This window comes from Taudactylus pleione, unplaced genomic scaffold, assembly GCF_031769625.1.
Source record: "Taudactylus pleione unplaced genomic scaffold, aTauple2 ptg000296l, whole genome shotgun sequence".
In the NCBI taxonomy this organism is placed as follows: Eukaryota; Metazoa; Chordata; class Amphibia; order Anura; family Myobatrachidae; genus Taudactylus; species Taudactylus pleione.
This window is the reverse complement of record NW_028284698.1, coordinates 13,374,022-13,392,377: the sequence shown is the minus strand read 5'-3', so window position 1 is coordinate 13,392,377 and position 18,356 is coordinate 13,374,022. Positions and strand designations below refer to the sequence as shown.

Below are 18,356 nucleotides of genomic sequence, written 5' to 3'. Positions count from 1 at the left end.
AATCTAATCTAGTAGAACTTAAAAGGCTGATCTGGACAATCAATATTTGTCACGTTGCACAAGCTCACACATTGGATTAAACACGTCTCCAACCGTACTTTTGATGCTGTGTAAGCTACCGGTTCCTGGAAACGTACAACGGACAGCATTGAGTTTGCAGCTATTACTGAGCAGAGATTTTATTACAAAACATTACTAGAACACACACAAATTTATGTTGTACCCTATTCCTACTTTGTACCAATCTTGCCCTGCTTCTACCAAGTTCTTCCTTGCTCAGCAAATAGTGGACAGTGGTTCAGTTCTACCTTAAACCATCACTAAACCCATTCACTACATTACTGTTTCAACATAAAGCAATAGCAAATCCTTCCATGGAAAACACATCAGATATTGGGAACAAGATCTCTCTAGCACAGAGGCTCTCAAACTTGGTCCTCATGACCCCACACATGTCACGTTTTCCAGGTCACCCAGGCGGTGCACAGGTATATTCATTACTCACTGACACATTTTAAAAGATCCAAAGATGGAGCTAATTATTTCACTTATGATTGTGAGGATACCTGGAAAACATGCACTGTTTGGGGTCCTGTGGACAGAGTTTGAGAACCTGTTCTCTAGCAGATGACCCTGTGCAACAGTCACCCACCCATTGGAGGCTCTCTGGCATGCTGGCAACGAAGACTCTCTATACAGGGGAGAAATCGCATTTTGCCCTGAACTAACGAATTGGTAGCCACGCAGATTAAATCACTGAAGATACTATTTAATAGCTATCTCATAAAACATGTCCTTATCTGTGAATACCACGATGGCTTAAGGTAAGTTTAAACCCCAGTACTACAAAGTTTTGAGATATGAAGTCTGTTGGAAGTTGTTGAATAATAGCAGCTATATAGCTACAGGTTAAATAGAAAGAAAGGGCTGTCACCGCCAATTATCCTCTATATATGTTACAGCGTGAGGAAAAGGGTTGAAGCCTCGAGCTTTAACGCCCGGAGCTATTCAATTAGAAGCCCCATTCCTCACGCGGTAAATGAACGTGCGTTAACCCATATATTCTGGGATAAGTACCTGGAGCTATGGGTTAACGCACTTGCAGTGGCACGATAAGGGCAGAAAGCCCAATTTACCGTGGATTTCTGTTCAACTCCTCCTGAGGCTCGAACAAAAATCAATGTTAAGTACAGCCTGCAGACTTATCGCGAATGCAATTGAATAGCCCAGATGCAGCATCGTGACTAATCCTCACTTTGAGAATAATTGAATTCGGCACCAAGATGCAAATATATGAATAAAAACTCTATAGGTATACACATGCACATTGTATTGTGCCATTATTGTTTTTTTTCTACACAATTTAGCTACAGCTTATCTATTCGCTGTAAAGAGTTAGCACCTAGTAGACACATTGCCATGTATTCTATTCCTCCAAAAATGAGCTCTTCCAGTTGTGAATACAAAGGAAATATGGAACAATTACCTTTTTAAACACTTTGCCATTTGGCTGCTTCTCATTTTCCTCACTCAGCAGCTCCCGGGTGCCCAGACAATCTTTTGTGCCAAACTTGGATACCGCATGTTCAAACAGTTTGTCCAGCGTGTCCGCTCCTGGAATGTCTATGGTGGCCAGTGAATCGAAGTGGCTAACAGCCCGGTAAGGGCTTTCAGGTGTGTCCGAGACAGGTTTTGCTTTTACTCTTTTTGCCATAGCCTTTCTCTTCTTTGCATTAGTGAGAAAATACCATGGTATAAATGTGAGAGTGCTGTACACAAACATTAACAGGTAGATAGGCAGCAATACAAAGGTGTACACTTCTGCTTTAAGCTTCATGATGGTGGTGGTATTAAAATATGGGGTCTGTGCTTGCCTCCACAGAATATTCTTTGGGTTGGTAAGGCAATACTGAAAAGCGGCAGTAGTAGTTTATCAAAGGCAGCAGTACAAACATATAAGCATTACTTATCACTCTGCATGAGCGGCAAAACTACTGTTAGTTTGTGGAAGCCGAGACTTGTGAGCATCTGTGCAGTCAGCCAGAAAGCAGGAAAGAAGAGAGGGGAGAAATTAGTAAAACTCTGTGCCCATTAATGATCTAACAAAAAGGTGAGGGATGGCAACATAACCAGGCTGTGTTTCTAAAGCACTATCTGCAGAGGTGACCTTGCTGTTCTCCAAATCTCCGCATATATTTACACTCACTGGTGCTGTCCCAGTTCACATTTTGATGCTTTTTAAAGCTCCTGTAAATGGTGGAGGAGGTATAACGGATGTAGCCATGAACTCCAGACAAGGATAAACACTGACAAAATGGTTAATATTAAGGAAGTTAAATATTTATTCTAATCACAAAATCATGTGGTGAAGTTGGAGCTCCAGTTTAACTCATGCTAAAAAGAATGTTTTTTACTCAATTGTTCATTGAAACACATACGCCTGAAGCTGCACTCCTCCAAGGTACAGAGGGAGTTAACAGCCACCTCCAGTTTTGCATGTGCAGTAATACTAAACAGGACAGCAGATGTACTTCCACCCGGCAGTGTATAAACAAGTCCTCCCTTTGCAGTTTACTAACTATACGCGAGCACATCTGGATGCTTCATCCATGCTTTTAGCTACGCAGGCTTGTTATGTGCCCCAGTCACGGCATAACAAGCACAATGTCATGCATTCATAATTCCAGCGTTCTCAGTACTATACAGCATTTACAATGATTGGGGCTTCTAGGGAAAGGTTTTCTCTCTCTTAAATATCAAGCAACATAAACAAAAAATATTCTAAGTGACATAAAATGACCCCACTCACCCGCCACCCGCCATGAGAAAAATAATACCAGGCAGAGAGTTTAGCATTGCTCCTCCTGGTCAATATAGGAGAGCATTGATCAGGTCAATATTACAAAGCCATGGAGCAGCAGCAATTATTAAAAGCTTTTGCCCTTTCGGGCTCTTGATAACTGGTTTCTGGATGAGAGATCGCATACCTGTAGTAATAAGTTATCCATACATGCAAATATGGCACAAAATATGCTCCTGTCCACCCAAAACACAACTTTATGGTGAAATGCTGCCCATTGCTGCACAAGCCCTGCTCCTTTTGTATCCCGCAGGACAATTGGGAGGATTGGAAACTTTGCCTTTTACATGCAAAGAAAATGCAGCTCCACAGTTTCCATAGAAGGAAACACATATTTACCCATTTAAATTGGGAAATATCTTCTTATTTTAATGTACTTTAAACTATTTTCCTAAATATAACATGTACTCTTTTACAGTCGCAGTTAGCAGCAATATTCAACATGTTTGATTTTAGGGATATTCTAAAGCGGTTTGAGAGAATTCAATTCGACAAACTACAGATAAAACATCTGTCAAAACCAATCCCACAGCAAAATGACAAACATCCAATTACACCATGGGACATGCTTAACTCACATGCCAGACAGTATTTTATCAAATGGAAAAAAAAAACCCCTATAAAAAGGAAGCAGAGGTTTCATTTTTCACAATATAAGACATGACAAGTTACAGAACCCAAATGTGGTATTCATATCTGCAATTAAATGGAATTGGTTGGTTGGTTGATTCAAATTAAGATTGCAAGATATAAAGTGTTACTAGGAAATTACACACAACCGGTTTATCGAATATACTAGTTGTGAAAAGCAGCTTTTGGCAGAAAACATTCAGTAACCAGCGACAGACTACATACTAGTTCTACATCTGGGGAATTGTGCTGTGTGCTAACCAACAGTGTAGCTAACCTACTTTTTACATGTCTTAAGCTGACTATAGATTGTGTAGTATATGGAGGCGCTCCTATTATCATGCAATGTATATATCGGCGATCTCCATTCACTGCCTGGAGTTGGCCGTACAATGGTTAGGACTTTGAAGCTACACCTGCTGTAGGGCTGGCACAAGCTTTGATGGTACGACCGACGGTGCGTCAAAACAAGCACCAATCAGTATTTTAACATCTATGAACGCGGAAAGTGGGAATCTCAGTCCTTGCATATTCGGACGCAAGGGTGTACAAGATGGAAGAACTTTATAGCAGCACTTGCATAAAGTCACAGGCGGGCGACCACACATTGATGCAGACTCGGACAAGGCAGACTCCTAATCAGCCCCTGTATGGCCACTTTAATCTGCCATTGTGTCTGTATGACCAACACTTTTCATTTAGGGCTATCCGGAGAAAACCTTCTATATATAATGCTAGCTGAATCTGACAGTACATCAATATTAATTCTTCTCAGATTAACATCAATAAGAAGACCTGTGAAAGATGTATCTATATGTATCTATGTAAAATAGCAGTATATTTGGATATTAGTGAGGTCACATAACTTCTTCTGAAAGGCCAATGGAGGGAACACACTTAAGCTGGGTAGACATTAGACGATATTACAGACGATCCTACAGATCAGTCCGATATTGTCATTATCGTTTAATGTGTATGCTCTAGGTCGGGCCATGTGCGCTCTCATTAGCCGCATTGTCAGGTTGTCCCTACATGCAGGTCAATCTGACGATGCAACTGATGACCCAATGCAGCGGGATGCAGGAGGGTCGACAAATCAGGCGGTCAGGCACCGGATAGTCTAAAAGGTGCGTATCCACTAGCAGATAATCGAACGACAGTACTATTACAACATTGTAATCATACAGTCATTCCTCTTCCCCTGCAGTGCCTACACTGAATGATATGTCTATCAGTGCAGGCTCACTCCCCTCATCCCCGTACATGGTCAATCTGTCATTATCAGCAGATTGACCAGCATGTTCAGGCGATGAGTGATGTCGGAAACGACCAGCAGGAGCGCACATAGCTGCTCGCTTCAGACATTTTCATGCCCGATTTGTGCCCGATTAATGAGCGATTAAACGATAGCGTTAAATCACTCATTTTAAATCGGCAAGGGGATACCCGCCTTTAGGTGTCACTGGGTACACATCGTTTAATGTGTACCCATTTTAAGATTATCTCATTCTGTTTCAAATTGAATAGTGTTACAAGGAATAGTCTACCCCCTTACCATACAATAACAGTATAATTTAATGTAGTGTCAGGACCACTGCTTGCTGGCTTCTAATATCCTTGTTTTATAATTGAGGTAAATTATTCCCATTACATGTATTCTTTAAGACCTACGGCTTCAAATTACTGAACATTATCCTAATCTTTCATGGATATAAATGCACCTAGCAGTGGGAAGACATACTTGTTATGTACGCCACTGGATAATAGATTAAGCATTTCCAGTCCTGGTTATGTTGTTCATCCCATCAAGTACAATAAAGTAAGCACATTTCTATTTAACTGACAAATTAACTTCACACAAAAACAAGAATACTCGTCTAAAATGTATTTGTTTATATACAGCTAAACACAACACAACCACAAACAGAGCCCAGAGGCCACCCACGAAGCAGGTAGGAGTCAGTCAGCAAAGAACAGCTTGTGGAATAGTAGGAGTCAGTGAATGGGAACAGTGTCTAGAAAGGGCCCATACAGGCTGTGATATTGCATCATGTATATGAGGAAAACTACTATGATCTATGACAAAGACCATCTAAATTCCGGTTACGGTAAAATGCAGTAAGAAGATGACCATCGATATCCCCTATTGAGTTGTGTACGTCCATCTGACTGCATAACAGGCAGCAAAGGACCCTGATATATCCGATTCCTCACCCAAGGATTTTGGCCAAATTAAACAATAATCTTGTTACTGAACACTAAGATAGTCCCAAGTGCAGCAAGCTTTAGTTACAGAAACTAATTAAGCTGATTATATGCAGGTCCCCATTAAGATCTACTGAAACAATTAACAAGTCCAGTTCCTCCAAGTTATATATTGTTTTGCTACATGATTTTTACATTTTTTTTTTAAGATCTCAAAAACTAACTTTAGTTACCACAGCTTACAGTGTTTTGTGTCTCCCCCCAAAAGAAATATTACATATAAAAAAAAAAGTCCCAATAGACCACATGAATAAAGTTATTTTCACATGGCATTACCAATTCCCGAGCACAGTTGGTAATTTGTCATTTACAGAAGAGACCTGCATGTAACAGGGAAAGCAAATTCCCCCCCCAAAAAAAATTGACCAGGCAAAACAAAAATCCTGCTTTGTCACATGAGACGAAAGCCCCCCATACACGGTGCGATATGCACCTTACCATGTGATAAGGTTTCCGACAGCCAACATAACAGGCGGTCCCCATACACAGTGCGATCGAGTGGCCGACCATCCGATATGCCGGCACCCCCCGTATAGCGCTGCATGGGATCGCACATCACATCCCCAGATCAACTGAACCTGCAGTAAGATCTGGAGGTGCGATTAACGACCCCACGGGTGCGCGCACTGGCTGATATCATGCCATAATCGTACCAATCCGTCAGATCAGCGGCTATATCGCACAGTGTATGAGCACCTTAAAATCAGTATGGTCTTTTATGGGAGTTGCCCAAAAATCCAAATAACTTACTAAAATATAACATTCGTTCATAATAAGGGACATGAATAGTTCTGTATACACATTATGCTGAGATAGATTTTAACTACTACAGCCTATGAGGGTCACTAAGACCATGGCGCACATGACTAGTATTCTGCCATAATCAACTCAAGCAAAGCAGAGACAATGGTTAAGATATACTTACAGAATTGTCTGCACAGATTAGTCTTCAAATATTTTGTGGAATCTAAATAGAAATAAGAAACATTTCAGATATTATATAGAGAACACATCAAAACATTTTCAGTTGCAAACACTAACTAGTAGCAAAGAACATTATTGGAAGACTTGTATGCTAATATTTACAATGTCAGGTCAATTAGTCCTAGCAAACTTAGCTTTGCAAATACTCAGTATCAGAAAGTAAACTGCTCTATCAGGTGAGGTTAACCCATTGGCCGTAGGGCATGAGCCTCAGCCAATCAGTGCAGTGTAGCGAGGCTTGTGAGCACCCTACAAGAGAGAGAGACACACAGAGACAGGCCAGTGCCACACACAAAAGAGCCACACGAGAGAGCACTAAATGTACTCCCTAACACTTGCAGATTTTACAGAAATGCTTCCCCTCCTCTAACAAACTATAAAAATAGTTAAGCAAATCATGATAAATCAATGAGAAGGAGGAAAAGAAAGACTTCTATCTTGGTATCAAAATGGATTTTACAGGAATTCTTATCAAAGGCCAAAAAAATTCCTTATACCCTGTGAACATAAACACTAATAATGACATTTTACCACTATATGGGCTAAATGGCTGGACTCCCCCGATTGCATCTGCCCGGACAGGCTCAGGTCTGCTCTCTGCAGTTTTGAAAGTGGACTCTGGACATGTCTGACTCCTCGCTCTCTATTGCTACTGTTTTAGGTTTTATTATCACCTGGACATGCCAATACGTCATCAGTATATTTGCCTTAATGGCACCAAGTTTTCCCATCCTCTTAATTTTCTTTTAATTTATAACTGATTACAACTAGTTTACTTTGCTATATGGTGATGTATACCTCCTTAATTTCATGTTAACTATACATTGTGATTGTATCATTTTATTTTTCTTATATGTAAGATTAAAATGGTCAAAGATTGAAATTGCAAAAAAAAAAAAAGTATATATCATAATATTCCATTATTCAGAAGTCTCATACTTCATTGGAGTCCACTTGTGTACAATTAAAGACGTGTGTGTGTGTAAATATATATATATATATATATATATATATCTCTCAATGCGGTGCGACTTATTTGCCATGTCACAATGTCAGGCGGCATCTGGAGGCACATATAGCCGTGGCCAAGAACAGTTTGGTAAAGAACAATGCCAGCATGATGGAGCACCTTGCCATAAGGCAAAAGTGGTAACTAAGTGGCTCGGGAACAAAACATCAAAATTTTGGGTCCATGGTCAGGAAACGCCCCAGCCCTTAATCCCATTGAGAACTTGTGGTCAATCCTCAAGAGGCTGGGGGAAAACAAAAACCCACAAATTCTGACATACCCCAAGCATTGATTAGGCAAGTTCTGTATATGGCCCAGAAGTTGATTGACAGCATGCCAGGGCAAATTGCAGAGGTCTTGAAAAAGGGACAAAACTGCAAATATTGACTCTTTGCATAAACTTAATGTAATTGTCAATAAAAGACACTTATGAAATGCTGGTAAATTTACTTCATTATACCATAGTAACATCTGACAAAAAGGTCTAAAAACACTGAAGCAGCAGACTTTGTGAAAACCAATACTTGTTTCATTCTCAAAACTTTTGGCCATGGCTGTAGAGTATGGCATTTCCCTTCACGAACTACGGCACAACCCAACCGACCCCCAACGGTCCGCGGAAAATCCTGGCCTATTAAGTCAAAGCTCACTTTGCAGATTATTTTTGTGGCAAACCATGTTGGACATGGCCTATTAAATCACACTTCTCATCTTTTATGGTTTATGTGATTAGAACACATTTAAATGTTATGATGACAGTTTTGCTCTAAATCAAGCATAATCACATCTGATAGAAGGGCCAAGGATCAGTTCAATGCCAGCCAAACACAGATGACAAATGTAAGCCAACAGGTCAAGTGTTTCAAGAACAACCATTTAGTCACTGTCATTTGACCCTGCGTTAAATAGGCAATTTTAAAAATGAACCATGAAAATATTAACCATGGCCAGGTCTTGAGACACAAATTGCTCATAGAAGTGATAGTTTAGGTAAGCAAGTTCTCATTAGATGAAACATTGCATGTGTTTGGATATATGCAGAAAGTCATCACAAAGCTTTTGAAGTCAAGAGTGCAGCCTTTCTTTTGAGATTTGGTAGACTATATATATATATATATATATATATATATATATATATATATATCTCAAAAGAAAGGCTGCACTCTAAAGTGCAAAAACTAGCTGTGCTTTATTCAACGTTAGATTAATTAGTTAGACAGATTTAAAGAGAACATTTTCTCATATTTATTGTTTTTTATTTTTCAAAGAAATGGCTTTGTAATACTGTTCAATTAAAAAAAGTAAAGAAAAGCTCTTATGTAAGGTGTTCATCTTTCTGTGTTTTTAACTTTTCTATATACAAGTATAGAAACATTAATTGACTAATCCACCAGGTAGATACAAACAGCACTATGGAGGTGTGCTATGTTAAATTTTATGATGCTCCCCTCCCCAATAGCCAAACTGATAGTCAAAGCTGGCTAGCTCTACAGTGGGTAATGTAATTTGTAAGTGGGTCATGCTGCCTATTTTTAAAACTTTTTTTTCTTATTGACAGCACTGATCCTGTGTCAAACAGTGGTGCTTCAACATCAAGGTACTTCTATTGATATAGGTCACAGGTTCTCAAACTCGATCCAAACCGTGCATGTTTTCCAGGTCTCCTCTCATAGAATCACAAGTGAAATAATTAGCTCCACCTCAGAGGCATTTCTAGAGAGGAGGGGGACCGTGTGCAGTCTCCGTCATGGGCCCCCTCCTCTCCATCCGGCAGCGCACTGTGCAGGGTGCGCGATCAGCTCCGCACTTATAGACTCTGCGCACTAGAGTCTATAGCGCATGCGCAGGTCACTGTGAAAGTGGCCGTGGCGGGCATTTACCCTGTACAGCTTATACGACAGGAAAATGGGCGCGGCGGTCATTTTCCAGCAGTTTTTTACAGCGCAGGCACCGGCGCCGATGTGGGACTCCAGAGAGGTAAGTATAATACGGGTGCAGGGTGTGCGGTGCGGGCCCCCCCTGGACCCAGGGGCCCGTGTGCCCCGCTCACCCTGCACCCATTATAAATACACCCCTGCTCCACCTGTGGATCTTTTAAAATGTGTCAGTGAGTAATGAATACACCTATGCACCTGCTGGGTGGCCTGGAAAACGTGACCTGTGTGGGGTAATGAGGACAGAGATTGAGAACCACTGATGTAGGTAATAGAAGAGCATACTTGCTGACTTTCTGGTAGGTAGGCGATGAGGGGGCGTAGATTAAAGGTTGGTGTTGCTGTAGCTGAACAGAGATTGAAAACTGTGTGGCCTAATATGTAAAGGGGGCATTACTACTGTGTGTGGCCTAATATGTAAGGGGGCATTACTATTGTGTGTGGCCTAATGTGAAAGAGGCATTACTACAGTGTGTGGCATAATGAGTGAGGGGCATTACTACTGTGTGGCAAAATGTTTAATAAGCACTACTACTGCATGGCATAATGGGGCCTATTCACTAAGCCTTGGAGAGAGACAAAATAATGGAGTCCCAGCCAATCAACTCCTGTAATTTTTCAAACATAGCCTGTAAACTGGCAGTTAGGAGCCGATTGTCTCTATTTTAGCTCTCTCCAATTCTTTGTGAATAGACCCTAATGTGTTATAAGGAACTACTACTGTGTGGTGTAACGTGAATAAGGGGCACTACTTTGCGGTGTATGTGCCTAAGGTTGAATTAGCGGTACTATTAAATGCCAGGGCCTATTTTTAATGTGCTTTAAATGCCAGGGCCTATATTTAGTCCCAGTCCGGCCCTGGCGCCCCCTGTCCTGCAGTGCCCTGTGCCATGGCACAGGTCGCACCACCCTAGTTACGGCACTGGCTGTGATACTTGTAGTTTTAGCCAACATTTGTACAGTACCACAAACTTTCCAGTTCGGCACATGCCAGTCTGCTGCTAGAGTTCTATTAGTGAACATTAGACAAGTCCTGTGTACAGAAACATGCTCCTTGCAGGAGTGCTGATAGGTGACAGTAGTGTACAGATAGCCTAATTGATCTTCTGTGCTTTATGTACGCACAACAAGGATGTCGGTCATGTGGTCATCACTCACTCGAGTGAGTACGTTGACCTCACAATACCAGTACCTTACAGCATTTTATCCATGCGGGTGTTATAGCTTTAAACATGCCGCTTAACAGCATGGTTGATGTTATAACACCTGCACGGGTAAAATTCTCTAAGCATTAAACCCCAGTTAGTATTTTGAAGCACTTAATACAGATGAAACACAAATTGATAACAAAATGCAACTACTGTGGTCTTGTCCAAGGAAATTAATTGCACAGTTTACAACAGTATTAGTAAAGCATTGGTTCACCAGCCTGCCATGCTGCCCGCCTCTAAATGATGGGATTTGGGGATCTCCACCTGTGAAACCAGCTCTGGTATACAAAATAAGGGACCAGCAGAATACCTAAAACTTGTTCTACTGGTCTACAAAGGGCCTTTATTAAAGACTACATTTTCCTTTACTGCTGAAGGTTACTATATACTTTACATAACTAAAACAGACTAGAAGCCAGTCTGACAATTTAATTGCTCCATTAATTTGCTTTCAAATGGACGATTATATAAATGTTGAAAACCAGGTTATTCTAAAATTTCCTCTCTAACCAGCACACATATAAAGATGACACAAGTATGACAGGAGTTATAGACCAGCCATGTTCTTGTCCATTTACATGTGCTACAACTGGATACAAATGTTAGCACAATATTTCTGTTATTGATGTTTATTTAATTTGCTTCAAAGTTTAGTCGAGAGAGAGATGAGAGACACACGAGAGAGAGAGACGGACGAAAGAGTCAAACGAGACATACAAAAGAGAGACACAAGACACTAAATGCTTCACTAACTCTTGCAGCTAATGAAGTTGAGCAACATGAATCAGTAACAGTCTCATGTTTAGAGGCAGCAGAGACAGAAAGCTGCAGCGTCTACTCACCGATGCCTGTGTACTAAGTATGAGCCGACAGTGACCAGCCTCTGACATGGATAGACTTATAAGGGAAAGGGACCGCCCACTTCTGAATCCTCGTAAGAGTGTTTAAACTTTAAAGTAACATTACCCCCAACTAGGTGAAAGGCCAGCAGTGGAAAAGTGTTAAGGGAAATGATTCACTTCAGTTTTTATCCATGACGTCAAAGTGCAGACGAGAAGGGATTACCTGTTACAGAATGTGCATTCGGCCCCTCTGTAACCAAGAACTGTCCTTTCATTAGTAACCTCTATTAAGTAAGATGTACAAATCTTCAGACAAATTAACCCTTTATATGGCAAGCATTACAAATTCCAACTTTTTTTAAATTATATTTTCACCTACAGTAATTGTGAATGTTGGATCTTCTGAAACTGCAGCCTGATCTAAAAGTGCACTGAACTGTAACGATGAGACAGAGGACAAATTAATCATAAGTGTACGGATAATGACTAATAGTCACTGTCTCTGGACAGCTTTTTAATGACAGACTGCTAGAGTGTCAAAGACCACCGGTACAACTATTAATATGGTGTAGGGTGAAAAGATATTTCAGCAGAGGTCTATCTAGGGGTCCGAGCGCCCCTAGCAAAGTAAGGGCCTGGCGCTCCCCCCCATATTTTCAGAATAATTACACAATGTACTTATAACGTTACACAAAAAAAATATTAATGTAATACCCTTATACATGCTACACCACACATATAATGCTCACAGTAGTAGTGCCTCTTATGCACATAATGCCCACACTAGTAGTGCTCCATACCAGTGGCGTAACTTCATCCCAGGTGCCCGGAGGCAAGATAAATGTTGGTTCGCCCCCACCCCCCCCCAACCTAAAATGTACCACCCCCCAGCACCTATGCCACCCTTATGCAGTTCCTTTTATATAATGTCCCCAGTAGTGGTCCGCCTATGTAGTGCTCCAAAGTAATGGTCCCCCTATGCAGTACATCCAGTAGTGAGCCCCCAGTAGTGAGGCCCCTTGTAGCTGCCCCCTGTAGTGAAGCCCCCTTGTAGTGAGGCCCCTGTAGTGAGGCCCCCAGTAGCGAGGCCCCTATAGTTGCCCCCAGTAGCGAGGCCCCTATAGTTGCCCCCAGTAGCGAGGCCCCTATAGTTGCCCCCAGTAGCGAGGCCCCTATAGTTGCCCCCAGTAGCGAGGCCCCTATAGTTGCCCCCAGTAGCGGGCCCCTATAGTTGCCCCCAGTAGCGGGCCCCTATAGTTGCCCCCAGTAGCGGGCCCCTATAGTTGCCCCCAGTAGCGGGCCCCTATAGTTGCCCCCAGTAGCGGGCCCCTATAGTTGCCCCCAGTAGCGGGCCCCTATAGTTGCCCCCAGTACCGAGCCCCTGTAGTTGCCCCCAGTACCGAGCCCCTGTAGTTGCCCCCAGTACCGAGCCCCCAGTAGTGATGGCCCCCACCGCGCGCGCACACACAAAAAAAAAAAAACACTTACCTTTATCCCCGCTGCAGTGCTGCTGCCGTCCATCCCTGGTGTCTGCTCCTCGGCACTATGGGAGTGACGTCATTACGTCACTCCCATAGTGCACTGCGGGACCCGGAAGACGGAGCTCACTCCTGAGCTCCGTCCCCGGCGTCCGCTCCTCGGCACTAAGGGAGTGACGTTATGACGTCACTCCCATAGTACACTGCGGGACCCGGGAGACGGAGGGAGCTCCGTCCTCCGGCTACCGCCAGAAGGATAGGAGCCGGGCGCCCGCTGGTAACACACTCAGCGGGCGCCCGGCAAATGGAGGGTGCAGGGGTGCGACCGCACCCCTTGCACCCTCCGTAGTTACGCCAATGGAGGTGGAGCGCCGATCAGCGGCGTTCCTTCTCCATGCAGCTCCCGGGGACAATGGAGCCAGGTGCCCCCTTCAGGGCTGACGCCCGGCGGCAAATGACTCCATTGCCTCCGGGAGTTCCGCCACTGCCCCATACACATAACGCCTACAATATGCTGCTTACACATTATGCAAACACAGACCCCTCACTGTACTTACCTGAAGTCATGCTCCTGTATCCGCCGCCATCTGACAGCTCCTTATGCTTGGCACTATGGGAGAGACGTCATGACACCTCTTCCTACACACACTGCAGGAGCCGGAAGGCAGAACTAAGGAGTGAGCTCCAAACAGCAGGGAAGGAGGCAAAAGCGAGTGTTCATTCTAACACCCTGCACCTATCACAACCTGTGCAGTTCCTCTTTCCAACCTGCGGTGTCACTCTGTTCTGGTGCTTCCAGCACACTCAGCTGAGGCAACAAACTAGACCAGAATGTGCTAAAAGCACCAGAACAGAGAGTGACACCCCAGGTAGGAAAGAGGAACTGCACGGGTTGTGACAGGTGCAGGGTACTAGAACGAACACTAGCAAAAGCCCTAAATATCCTATTTGCACCTGAACACTATGTATTAGTAATCACAGTAGTGACAAGATTATTACCAGTCTGTACTGTGTCATATAACATTTTTTTACATTTACAGTTATCCCTACTATGTATTCAAAATCTCGTCAGGGACAGTGGTTTGCGAAACTGCCCCTGCGCAAAACATCCTGGCACGAAATGAAAGACTCTTCCTCACCATTGGACACTGCGAATGTGCATTGTGTAATGAGGAGTGCAGACTGAAGTGCTAATTAGCCTGTTGCAGGAGATTTCTGGACAATTTTCTGCATGAGGCTGTTGCTCCGATACTTAAATCATGCGGAAAATGCAGTTTCCACGTGATTTTAGTTATAAAGGGCTCGATATATATATATAGACTCCTCTGTTAAGATTTCCTTGATGAGTGGAAGCTGCTACATTAAACACTGCTTTATCTGTATGTACTCTTTGACCTTCAAATGGATGTGGCTACATGGGAAATGCAGTATTTGAACATAATAAAAGCTGCAATGGGAGATTGTACTCACTTTAAGGGGTCACAATAAAAATCAACTTGCTTAAAACAGGTCAAATGTGTAAAATTCAATACAAGTAACCTTTTTGCCTTTTATGTTAAACCTTAGTTATGCCATACCAGACAACAGTGTATAAAAGTGCCCAGGGAAACAGTAGTGTGCATACCAAATAGTGGTCACGTTACATTGGGAGCAAGCAATACCCCTACCCCTAGAGCGGCTTACTTAGCTTCTGTGACCAGAATAAAGTCCATCACAGCTGCCTTGGAAGTCAAAGTGGAGCCTAGTCATATTCTGGGTCAATGCCAGAATGATCTCGCTAACAAATGCTGGGTCTCACTACGGCTGAAGGAATGATCCTCCACAACTGCATAAGAGTGTATAACAGTAACATGTGTGTCATAACATGGCACAAAAATACTGTAGTTTTATATGTCGAGTGTCTCTGTAGTACTTCCCAGGGGTTGTAGGTTGTGCATCACCTCTTTAAAAGGTTAGACACCGGTGTGCACGAATTACTACATACCAAAAGCTAAAAAGTTTAGAATCTTGCATGACAAGTGTTAAGCAGATAAATCAAATATACTATACTACTCATGGTTTGCATTTGAACTTCAGGAACTGGCTGCAATGTGAAAATTGCTCTCCCAGCATGCAAGTAGTGCTAACAGGAGAAAGGGTGGTAGATTGCCGGCACTCGGGATCTCGGCGGTCAGAATCCCAACGCCAGCATCCCAACCAAGTTACAATACTGATGCCTAAAGGTAAGTACTCCTAACCTAACCCTACCCGGTGCCTAAACCCAACATCCCTCCTAGTGCCTAAACCTAACCCCTCCCCCAACCTAGTGCCTAAACCTAACCTCCCCCCCAGTGCCTAAATCTAACCCTCCCTCCCCACACCCTAAACCAAACCTTCCCACTAGTCCCTAACCCCTTACCCTCCCCCTAACCCCAATACTTACCTTTGGGATTCTGGCGGTCGGGATGCCGGTATCCTGATTAGGGTCGAGACTCCCAGCATCATCATTTTGACTGTCGGAATCCCAGAGGACGGGATTCTGACTGCATCCCCACAAGCTGCAGTAAAAGTTACTATAAAGTCTATGGTATATTTTGTTGTCCTATGGAAATGGGGTTGTATTAGATCAGTGGTTCTCAAACTCTGTCCTCAGGACCCCACACAGGTCATATTTTCCAGGTCACCCAGCAGGTGCACTGGTGTATTCATTTCTCACTGACACATTTTAAAAGAGCCACAGGTGGAGATAATTATTTCACTTACAATTCTGTGAGGAAACCTGGAAAACATGCCCCGTTTGGGGTCCTGAGGACAGAGTTTGAGAACCTGTGTATTAGACAGATCACAAAATACTAGGCATTTTCTCCTCGAGACCAAAATAATTGTAAAGCACCAGCAGGATTATATAAAGTTTATTGCTTATAGTCCCATGTCTTAGTGTTCGACTCCCCCAACCCATTTTTGGGTTCATTAAGAGAGTACCAACGCTGAACGTCAATATACAATGCTAAATAACAGGCAACAGAAACACGTGAAGTTCCTACTCGCAGGGTCATTCGATGACGTGGAATGGACCAAACTGGCGGATATCGCATCCACAACTATCCCCGTCCTTTCTATTCTATGGAGAAGTAAAGAAGGCACCGGAGGTGTCGCCTGCACATCGAGAACTTACTGAAGCGACTTGGGTTTCGGGCGCGCATGCGCGAAGAGCAGAGGTGACGCCATGACGAGAGTGTAAAAGCCGGAGGAAAACTATGGGCATCACACATCCTGGCGAAAGTGACGCCTGAGCGAGAGGACCAGGGATGTAGTCGCACATACTGGCGGAAGTGACATCGGGACCCGGGGCGCTAGACCACGTGGTTTTAATATTTATTTTTGGTTTCCACCTTGAATTTTACCATCCTTGTCATAGCGGCCACTGATATTTTTGATCCCATACCTAATATATTATGCCGACACTTATTTTTTTAAAGAGGAGCTAATGGGATGGAGGCGGGCACCGGTAAAGACGCTTAAATTTGACCTAATCAGCCCCTATCAATGGGGTATAAATATGGAGACACCCCAATGAAGCAATATCCCCTTGATGAAGTCTGTTTGAAACGAAACACGTTGGGAGCTCCTATCACTTGCCTCATGAACTTTTGTTATCTCTTGAACTCAGATCAGCATACCTACCCCCCCCTTTTTTTTTTTTTTAAGATACTTATTTCCTTTGTGTACAAATAGTATTTATGCCGGTCTTTGCCGCTACTTTGATCCAATAGTCAATGAATTGTTTATTTTATTATTGTGTCTTACTTGTAATAAAGTTACATTGTTACATTTTATTCTTAATTATTTCTTATTCACGCTTTGCACTTTGTCCACTCTTGATTATCACATAGTTGTATATGTATATATTTGGTAAACACGCTGGTCGCTTTGTAATAAATATATTATATACATATATATATATTTATTAGCTATGGTAAGAACTTACCCTTGTTATCTCTATTTCTGCAAAGTCCATAGGGTTCCACAGGTTACCTTGGGGTATAGGCGGATGATCTCAGACATTGGGCACCACAGAGTTAAAGTTTTAAGCCTCCCAGGATGCACTGGGGTCCCCCTCCTATACCCTGCCCCCCGAGCCAAGGCAAACCAGTTACGTAACAAGCCATATGCCGGAGGAGGAGAAGAAAGAAGAAAGTCTGGAACACACAAGAATCACATTCTCACCAGAAGGAGACGGAAAAACCGGTGACCAGATCAAAGCCCATCTGCAGTACTGGTGCGACAGGGCGGGAGTCCTGTGGAACCCTATGGACTTCGTAGAAAGAGATAACAAGGGTAAGTTCTTACCATATCTCATTTTCTACTAAAGGGTCCATAGGGTATCCACAGGATACCTTGGGGATATCCCAAAGCAGTATCCTTTAAGGGTGGGGACGCTCCTGTGCTGGAAGGAGAATACGCCGCCCGAAGGAAGCATCCTGAGAGGCGAAAGTAACGAATGCATAATACCTTACAAAAGGTATGGACAGAAGACCAGGTGGCTGCCTTGCAAAGCTGAACAGCAGAGGCACCATGTTGAGCTGCCCACGAAGGACCCACAGACCTAGTGGAATGAGCCCTAACAGAGGATGGAACAGGAAGGCCTTCATGAATATAAGCTTCAGAAATAGCCACGCGAATCCATCCTGCTAAAGTTTGCTTAGTGGCAGGCCAACCCTTCTTACGGAAGCCATAGAGGACAAACAAGGAGTTCGACTTCCTAAAAGAACATAAATCCTTAGAGCCCGTACCACATCTAAGGTGGCCTCACCAACCGAGGGGTCTGGAGAATTAAAGCACTATGACTTCCTCGTTAATCTGAAAACCAGATACCACCTTCGGGAGAAAACTAGGGTGAGTGCGAAGCACCACCCTGTCCCTATGAAAAATTAGAAAGGGAGGCCAACAAGAGAGAGCGCCCAATTCTGAAACCCTTCTGGCCGAAGCAATGGCCAGAAGAAATACACAGTCTTAGCTGTAAGCCACTTCAAATCCACTGAGCCCAGTGGTTCCTTGGAGAGCCCTCAGGACCACAGCCAGATCCCAAGGAGCCACTGGAGGAACAAAGGGAGACTGAACACGAAGTACACCTTGCAGAAAGGTGCGGACATACGGAAGAATA

The 18,356-nt window shown here is 43.2% G+C and overlaps 1 protein-coding gene across 3 annotated transcripts in view; it reads right to left on the bottom strand.

The window, feature by feature from the left end:
* The window catches only part of ACSL4 (acyl-CoA synthetase long chain family member 4), an 84,701-nt gene that overhangs the window by 40,471 nt on the left and 25,874 nt on the right, over nucleotides 1–18,356 (bottom strand). Inside the window, exons 1-3 of one of the 3 annotated variants that reach the window (XM_088482854.1) lie at nucleotides 11,736–11,759; nucleotides 6,681–6,722; nucleotides 1,487–1,726 (exon numbers count right to left, since the gene is read on the bottom strand). In XM_088482854.1, coding sequence (XP_088338980.1) covers nucleotides 1,487–1,714 — 228 coding nt within the window. In that variant the 5' untranslated portion in view covers nucleotides 1,715–1,726; nucleotides 6,681–6,722; nucleotides 11,736–11,759. Of the gene's footprint in view, nucleotides 1–1,486; nucleotides 2,029–6,680; nucleotides 6,723–11,735; nucleotides 11,760–18,356 lie in introns of those variants that run through there. The other 2 variants (XM_088482852.1, XM_088482853.1) reach the window with 2 other exon arrangements.